The 9,530-nt window shown below is 40.4% G+C and overlaps 2 protein-coding genes across 2 annotated transcripts; both read right to left on the reverse strand.

Moving 5' to 3' along the window:
* Positions 1-2,461: 2,461 nt before the first annotated feature.
* On the reverse strand, positions 2,462-3,814 carry LOC106942666 (E3 ubiquitin/ISG15 ligase TRIM25-like). The gene has a single exon (XM_015025997.1). It carries the CDS (start codon positions 3,812-3,814, stop codon positions 2,462-2,464), a length of 1,353 nt encoding a protein of 450 aa, XP_014881483.1.
* A 3,675-nt stretch (positions 3,815-7,489) lies between these two features.
* Positions 7,490-9,429, reverse strand: LOC106942665 (tripartite motif-containing protein 16-like). The gene has a single exon (XM_015025996.1). It carries the CDS (start codon positions 9,262-9,264, stop codon positions 7,744-7,746), a length of 1,521 nt encoding a protein of 506 aa, XP_014881482.1. The 5' UTR covers positions 9,265-9,429; the 3' UTR covers positions 7,490-7,743.
* Between the last annotated feature and the right edge of the window lie 101 nt (positions 9,430-9,530).

The raw sequence follows: 9,530 nt of genomic DNA on the forward strand, positions 1-9,530 counted from the left end.
TGAACATCACATCGCTCCTCAACAGGTATGACTTATCTAGTTGTATGTATATTTCAAGTTTTGGTACCACTTTATTTGAAGGGATGTGCAAAAGACTGACATGACACTGTCATAAACATTCATAAAGACTTCTTTATGTTCATGACAGGTGTTATGTCATGTTTATGACAGTGTCATGTCAGTCTTTTGCACATCCCTTCAAATAAAGTGGTACCAAAACTTGAAATATACATACAACTAGATAAGTCATACCTGTTGAGGAGCGATGTGATGTTCACAAGCAATTCGATTCTTTTGAATGGCTCTATGCCCTGAACGGTAGGAGTCAAATCTCAGTGAGAGCTGTTTGTTTTTTATGATTTAGTTTGCTTTTAATGCTCTGCACACATGTCAACAGCTATTGTTATTTTTATTTAATTTACAATTATTTAACCAGGAAGATGAAAGACAACTGTAATGGATAGAAATGGGTGGATAATTTTTATATTTTATGGTGCAGAAGAGGATTTAGTTTCTGTATTTTGCAACGTTTAGGATTCCTAATTTGACTTTTTGAACCATTTGGTTTGTTGCAGTTTATTTTTGAATGTTTGACTAAGGTAGTTAATTTATTGTTTTTGTAAGTTTCAGAAACTGACTGAACAAAATTCTGTTTGATCAAGCTTGTGAAGGTATTCCTGTATTTAAATATGTTATATTGATGCAACATTATCAAATAAATTTGTAATTCAGTACATTTATGGCTGTGTTTGTTTCCAGTTTTAAATAAATTCACTACCGTTTTTCTGCATTTGATCAGAATCTGCCGACACTAAACCTCAAATATATGTATCGGTATCAGATGTGAAAAAAAGTGGATCAGAGCATCCCTGCTTGAAAGAAGGGTTTATGTACCATCTTATACACAGTGAATTTCTGTCGAAATAAACACATTTCCCTCAATACAGCTCCATCCCCTTTGTTGGTTTCAACAGTCTCTAGTAAGATTTATTTGTCTCAGTAGCAGTGATGAAGTCATGAGTTCTTCCTTTAGTTCTTTCTACTAACATTTGGGGGATTGTGAACCTTCCTTCCATCCATCCATCCATCCATCCATTGTCTTCCGCTTCATCCGGGGTCGGGTCGCGGGGGTAGCAGCTTCAGAAGGGAGGCCCAGACTTCCCTCTCCCAGCCACTTCTTCCAGCTCCTCCGGGGGAACCCCAAGGCGTTCCCAGGCCAGCCGAGAGACAGTCCCTCCAGCGTGTCCTGGGTCTTCCCCGGGGCTTCCTTCCTTTTTCTTTTTCTTTTTTTTAAAAGGGGGTTTACTGTAGTTATTATTCTTCCATCATGTGGTTGATATTTCATGATGGCTACTACTTCCTTGGGAAATATCATTGGAACAATCAATGCTTCCAATTACACGTTGTTTTTCATCTGTATTAGATGTAATGAGAAAATGTATTTTTACCAATTGGGTTCATCCACTGTCATAGCTCAAAATCAATAAGTTAAGTACATTTGGATGTTCATACTTGTCAGTGCTACAATTTTTTGCTAACTGTGCAACATTCTCTGTATGTTTGGACTGTTTTCTATTGATCTTCCTGTTCTTCAGTGAAATGGAACCATTGGTGGTCTTAATGGAATAAACTCATATAAAGTCAAGGCTTCCATCCCAAGACATGAAGTGTTCCCAACAGTAAATAAAGGAAATTTATTTACTGTTGGGACCGTCCTTCTTTGTTAAAATATGTCCTCTACATGGACAATGTCTCATCCCGGGGGTCCACAGTTCTTTAAATATTTAAATTACCAAAAAAAAAAAAAAGTCAAAGGTAAACTCTTGGATCAGAGGTTATCTTTCATTTCAAGGAGTGTGTTTTTGAGCCAGTTGGTTCATGGAGTCTCACATTAACGTAATACAGACTGTATTGTTTAATTTCATGAGTAAATATTTATTATGCAGATGAACAAAATTACAGAGCAACAGAAATAGATGAACAATACAGATTATAGGCTGCAGCAAATTTTACAGAATTAAAGAGAATTCTTGACACCGAGAGAAACTTTGCAGGTAGATTATGACAAAAATACCCACACTGAATTACCCACAGAATGAATTATATTGATATTAAAATATCTAACTAATCTAAAAGGAACTACCATTGACCACTAAATTAAACAGAAATAAGGACATGGACAATAAGGAAAAGGCGTAACAAGGTGTCACACCTTTTCCAATGTAGTTATAACCACATTGTAGACTCCCTGATTGACTCAGACTATCCTTTGAAGGTCCTGAAGTGGGTCTTGAGGGTTTTAGACAAATATCTTTGGTCCTTTCATTCTTTTGTATAGTAGACAAACCCACTCTGGAGAAGTGTTACAGAAGCAATAGAAGGTTGCCATGTATGAGCACCACCAGGCCCTCTGACCACCACCACCAGTCAAGTGTCCTGTCCAAGGACACAGTGGAGACTCCTACCACCGTTGCCACCAACGTTCCATCAGCTCAGGCTCCCAAGGATGAGAGACTACTGTAGGTGCATATGGAAGGTGAGGGGGTATCAGCTCTGGTCTATGATTCTGGTTCTCCTGATGTGCAGTAGAGAGCGGTAGTTGAGGGGGTGGTTTGTTTCCCAGGGGCAGAGTGGGTGACAGGGCAGGATGCAGTAGGTGCAAATGGGAGGTGGAGGGTGTTTCACCTCTGGTCTTTGGTTTTAGTTCTGGTCCTGACAATAAAACATCCACCTGAGTGACCTTCAGTGAGATGTTCGTAGATGTGTCTTTCAGGATGTCTTGAATTACACCACTGAGCTCTGTCACAGCTGCTGTCACGTCCTCAAAGTGTCTCAGAGGACGGATGTTGATGCTGGATGAGTGTGTCGACTCCCTGAGTGCTGGCAGTGAGGGGTAGTTGAGGAGAAACTGGGGGTGATGCTCTGTGTGTGAGAGCTGTTCCTGCTCAGCGTCTTTCCTCTTCAGCTCAGTGATCTCCTGCTCCAGCTTCTCCTGAACATCTTTGACTTGACTCACTTCAGTTTCCTGCTGGGATCTGATCTGCTGCTTCACCTCAAAGCTTCTTTTCTGGATGAGACGGATCAGCTCAGTGAAGATCTTCTCACTGTCCTCCACTGCTTTATCAACAGAGACATTGATGGCCTCCACCTCCTGTTGAAGCAGCTTCACATCTTTCTCTTGGTCCTGGATTCTCTGATGGATTTGTTGTCGACTCTCCTGGAGCTCCTTCTGCTTCTCAGCTCTTTCTGCTGCAGCTGGGACTGTTTCATGGCCTTTATGTTCCCCCATATTGCAGAGATAACAGATACACTGCTGATCAGTACGACAGAAGATCTTCATCACCTCATCATGACGAGAGCAGATGTTCTGCTGGAGGTTCTTGGAGGGATTCACCAGCTTGTGTTTCTTGAGTCCATAGACATCATAATGAGGTTGGAGGTGGTTTTCACAATAAGAAACCAAACAAACCAGACAGGACTTGACAGCTTTCATCTTCCTCCCAGTACAGACATCACAGGCCACATCTTCAGGTCCAGCATAGCAGTGATCAGCAGGAGCAGCTTGAAATCCAATCTTCTTCATATCCTCTACCAACTCTGATAGCATGATGTTTTTCTCCAGGACAGTCCTTGGTATGAACTCTTTCCTGCACTGAGGGCAGCTGTGGATCCTCCTCTGATCTTCTCCATCCCAGTGATCTTTAATACAGTTCATACAGTAGCTGTGTCCACAGGGAATAGTCACCGGATCCTTCAGTAGATCCAGACAGATGGAACAGGAGATTTTCTCCATCTGAATTCCTCTCTGAGCCATTTTACCTCAGTAAGAATGACTTTGTGAGTTTCTGTTTTGGAGATTTTATTAGTTTGAACTTTAATCTAAACATGTGATTTTTATTTTTCAATCAGGCAATAAACTTTGTGTTATAGTGTTATAGCAGAAAGGAAATAGACTTGTGACTTTAACTACAGCAGGAGCAGCTGTAGTTAATTGTTGCTGTAACAAATTTTACAGCAACAACTTTAGTGCTGGAGTTTTTTGCTAAAATGTAGATCCAGATTTAATCAATCATTTGTTTCTCTAATTCTGACATCAGTCAAGTTTAGGAAACAAACATCAACTATAAAGGTCATTCTTGTTACTAAAAGCATACTGCATCTCCAGTTAGATTAGTGAATACATAGAAACTTTTTATATTTAGCAACAGCAGCTTCTAAAGCCTCACCTGTAATCAAATACTTAACATCAACTAAAACAACCCTTAAACTTGCAGCACTACTTCTGACTTAAAAACAAGGTCAGGCAGTCATTCCTATCTACCATTTAGAATTTGATGGCCCTGTTTACAGAACAACAGTCTCTATGTGTGCAATAACAAGTCACTACAGAAAGCAGCAGCAGCACTTGGGCGTGTCCCTTTATCCAGGTTCAGAAGAAGGGACTTTACATATATGTGTGGATTCTCCATACGTAATCTGTAAAATAATTTCCCCATGCATCGAGGAGTCCTTGGTTGCACTACGGGGTGAGCTTTGGTTTCCCACTTTGGGGTCATTTGGTCTGGACTTTTGGGTTGCTTTTCTTTACTCTCCCCTAGAAGGGAACTACTTCTTGGCTGTATAGAGTGTACATGTTGAGTACAAGTAGCTGTATGGCATCCATTTGTGTGTGTGTGTGTGTGTGTGTGTGTGTCCTGTGTTTTTTTTTTTTTTAAAAACACAGGACAATGTAAACAATGAAATCATCATCCCAGCAAAGGTAGAAAAACAACTGCAAGGCCTGACACCAACGCCTGATAACAATGTAATCCACTGTACATCAGGAGCACACCGTTCCAAAACAAGCTGACAAGCAGGCATCTCTCAAGACACAAACTGGAAACAGAACTGCTGGAAATGAGACTAAATTAGTTTTAACTAATAAGTTTGCACCAGAATATCTACTCCCATCTCCTCCATTCCCCCCACACAAATGAGTAAAAAGGCATCTACTGGAAGTCAAGACATGCATCAGAAACATCAGCTGGACTTATGTTTAACAGCACTGAAAAAAATGAATCAACACATACAGCTAGGTAAGTCTCCACTGAATACCCTAAAGGTATATACTGTGAGGAATCCACAGAATATTCTGGTGCAAACTTATCTAAATTAGTTAAACCTAATTTGGTCTCATTTCCAAATATATCTTAGCATTCACAGTTCATGTTGACTGTGACATCATTGCATCATTTTATTGATTTGATTCTTATATTGTACATTGTTATTGTTTTACCCTTTAGTAGTTTATCAGTTTCAGTACTCTTCTATTTTTTACTTTGTAGTTTAGTTGAGTATTACTAGTATTATTCCATCCATTATCTTATATGCTTATCTTACGCGCTTATCCCTAAGGGGTTGTTAGGGATCCTGGTGCCAATCTCCAGCGGTCAAGGGGCGAGAGGCGGGGTACACCCTGAACAGGTCACCAGGGTGGAAGACAGGACAGGTCACATCTTCAGGTCCAGCATAGTAGTGATCAGCTGAAGCAGCTTGAAGTCCAGTCTTCTTCAGATTTTTAACCAACCCTGTTAACATTATGCTTTTTCTCAGTACAAGTCTGTCTAACTGTTTCTCTGTACAGATGGCAGCTGTGAATTCTCCTATAAATTTACTGAATTCACATTAAGTCATAAAATAAAAAAAAGAACTGGTGCACCTCATTGAACCCAGGTTGCCGAACCAGCGGGCAAAACGAGTGAGGCCAGCAGATGTACTGAGGTGAGAGGGAGAGTGTGTTTAAACCTATGCTTGTGTGTGTGGATGTGTATATTTGTAAGTACGTCCATGAATACTGTCCCAGGTAACCCCTCCAGCCATAGTCTTTGATAAGTGATGGAGTGTTTATTAGCCGGCCCCGGTAGAGCTATGACTCGGGCCCACAGATATCATAGGGAACGGAACTGGTAGAGGAAATTGAGTTAGCCAACCTCCCAAGGCCACACAGGGGAAGTCAGTTCAGATAATTGTTTTCAGTCAGGCCGACTCTGTTAATTTCTGCCTTAAAGTCTCACCAGTATCTCAATGGTGACTCAAAACATCCAAATTTGCAGTCAATCCAACAGAGCTTGCAATTTCTCCAAGACATATTCCTTCCTGCCAGAGAGTCCAGCAATTGTAGCTTGCCTGCAATTCTGTACAAGGATTGCATCCGGTTTGCCATTCTGCTCACACAGAATCTGAGTCTGAGTGTGGATAGCATGGCATATTCCCTCACACAGGCTGGGCAGCCTCACAATAGCCAGAACAGCTGCTGACATTCTCCAAGTGTCATTTTACATGCAGTTATTCACTACTGAAGCAACAATATATTGAACAAATGAAACACTAGAAAAATGACAAATACAAATACAACATAAACATGAGAAATTATCCCATGTTCACCTGTTACATCTGTCCTGCTTCAAACATAATTTGAACAGCAGTGTTAATCTGTTTATTTAATGTAATGTAACATAAAACTTTTCCTCAGACTGAGAATTTTCTGCTTTCAGTCAGCTCCTCCAAATTAATCTTTCACAAGAAAACAAAACCTGTTGTGATTATATGCAAATGCTGAGGGACTGGAATTGAGCAATCTGCCAGGCTCATGGTTAACCCACCAGTCAGAATGCTGCAGTATCGTGCTGCTCTTTGTCATCAGACAGGTTTAAACCTTTATTCACACAGCTTTAAATCTGTGTGAATCAAAGAGTAAAACGAAGAGAACTAGCAGCACAGCAGGGGAATTCCTGTTCACAGGGGCGGGACTAAGGTGATGTCACGTTAGAAGGGGGTTGATAGGTTAACCAGCCCCACAAATTATGATAAACATTATTTTTTATCTGTAACCAAACATCAAGAAGTTAAAAATCACTACATGACACATGATCAAACAAGTTTATTCATCAGAAAAGATATTTTCAGCCAAACAATTACATGTTTAAAGCATCAGAACTGGTACAAGATCACAAGACACCTCCTGTTTATTTAGAGTTCATTCTGCATCAGTTGAGTTGAGGTGTCAACTCAACTCTGAAAATTTAGAAATAGTTCCTGTGAAATAGAAAATTCAAACTGCTCTTCAACGTGTTGACCACCAGATGGCACCAGGTAGAAGAGTAGGTTTTTTAGCATAAACCACACACATTTAAAACATGAAACAATAGTTTACATACATCATATAAACAAACATGTTTTCTAGCTATATGAAGTTAAATTAGACCAAATGTCTTTTGGCTTAGGCCAGTTAGAACAAACAAAGTTATTTCTATTTGCAAAATAGAAATAATACAAGAAAGAATCAAACATTAATTTATTATTGTCTTCAAAAATAGAATTAGGAAATTGATAAAATTCATTCATAATATGATATTTGTCCAATAAAATGACTGATGACCAAATTAATGATGACAATTATGATAATTACAGTTTCCATCAGCTCATCTGTACATAGATTTGAACAGCAACATTTATTCAGACAAAGCAATACATGAATATAAAATTATTTTACGTGAGAGCCTCCATGAGTGAACAGAAACTTGAGTCACAGGATCCAAACAAACTCCAACATCAACAATACTACAAACAAGCTGACAAAGTAGCTCCATAAACCAAGCTGATCTCTGAGCAGAAATGACAAGTTCTCAGTAAACAACAATGGAGACTGAAGAAATTGAAACTAAAATATACATTTTGACCAACTGAACCTCAGATCACTACTGACTATTTAGGTTTAATAAACTCAGCAGAGGATCCTTCAGAAAGCCCAACCCCAACATACAGAGGCTGAGTGAATCTGGTCTGGACTCTGTGGATCAGAGTCATGGTTTCAGAGACGCTGTAGAAAGACAGAATACCTGCTCTGTGGTCCAGGTACACTCCTATTCTGGAGGAAACTGGACCTGGTACTGGAGTTTCAACGCTGTCATGCCAGAATTTGTAACAACCTTTGTCAAAATATAATGACCATGATTTGTCATTGAATCCCAGTATAGCATCCATTGAACTTCCTGCTCTGCTGATGTTCTTGTATGAAACTGCTACATAAATTCCCTCTCCTTTCATCTCCACCTCCCAGTAACAACGTCCAGTCAGACTCTCTCTGCTCAAGACCTGATTATAAACAATAAATCTGTCTGGATGATCAGGATAAGACTGTTGTTTCATAAAAGTTACTTTTCTATTCCCCTCAGATAATAACAGATTTCTGTTTGCTGTGTTTAAATCCAGAGTGATTTCTTGTAAATATTTTAAGAATTCATCTTTGTTTTTTATTCCAGACAGTAGAACATCCACCTGAGTGATCTTCAGTTCCATTTTTGGCCATGTGTCTCTCAGGACGTCCAGCACAATTTCTTTCAGCTCTGTCACAGCTGCTGTCACGTCCTCAAAGTGTCTCAGAGGACAGATCTTGACCCTGGATGAGTGTGTCGACTCCCTGAGTGCTGGCAGTGAGGGGGAGTTGAGGGGAAACTGGGTGTGATCCTCTGTGTGTGAGAGCTGCTCCAGCTCAGCATCTTTCCTCTTCAGCTCAGTGATCTCCTGCTCCAGCTTCTCCTGAACATCTTTGACTCGACTCACTTCAGTTTCCTGCTGGGATCTGATCTGCTGCTTCACCTCAGAGCTTCTTTTCTGGAGGAGACGGATCAGCTGGGTGAAGATCTTCTCAATGTCCTCCACTGCTTTATCAGCAGAGACATTGATGGCCTCCACCTCCTGTTGAAGCAGCTTCACATCTTTCTCTTGGTCCTGGATTCTCTGATGGATTTGTTGTCGACTCTCCTGGAGCTTCTTCTGCTTCTCAGCTCTTTCTGCTGCAGCTGGGACTGTTTCATGGCCTTTATGTTCATCCATTGTGCAGAGATAACAGATACACTGCTGATCAGTACGACAGAAGATCTTCATCACCTCATCATGACGAGAGCAGATGTTGTCTTGGAGAGTCTTGGAGGGATTCATCAGCTTGTGTTTCTTAAAAGCAGGTAATTGATAATGAGTCTGAAGATGATTCTCACAGTAAGTAATTAAACAGACCAGGTAGGACTTGACAGCTTTCATCTTCCTCCCAGGACAGACATCACAGGCCACATCTTCAGGTTTCGTAACGCAGTGATCAGCTGGAGCAGCTGAGAGTTCAGCCTTCTTTAGATGCGGCACCAACCATGAAGTTTTTCCAAACATTAGATCTCGGTATAAACTCTTTTCTGCTTTGAGGGCAGCTGTAGATTCTCCTCTGATCTCCATCCCAGTGGTGTTTAATACAGTTCATACAGTAGCTGTGTCCACAGGGAATAGTCACCGGATCCTTCAGTAAATCCAAACAGATGGAATAAAATAAGTTTCCTTGGGTTAGCTAAACTCCTCTCTGTTTCAGCTCTCAGTGATATTGACTGTGAGTTTCTCTTCCCTAGAAAAGAATCTGCTCTGAGCTCAGTATAAATATCAGGCTAGTAAGGGCATGTCACTGGTTCCTCCTGTTGTGACTTGTAAACTGGAAGGAGAGGGAATAC

This window comes from Poecilia latipinna, unplaced genomic scaffold (genome assembly GCF_001443285.1).
Source record: "Poecilia latipinna isolate Pla-1442-1.1 unplaced genomic scaffold, P_latipinna-1.0 Scaffold4461, whole genome shotgun sequence".
Lineage (NCBI taxonomy): Eukaryota > Metazoa > Chordata > Actinopteri > Cyprinodontiformes > Poeciliidae > Poecilia > Poecilia latipinna.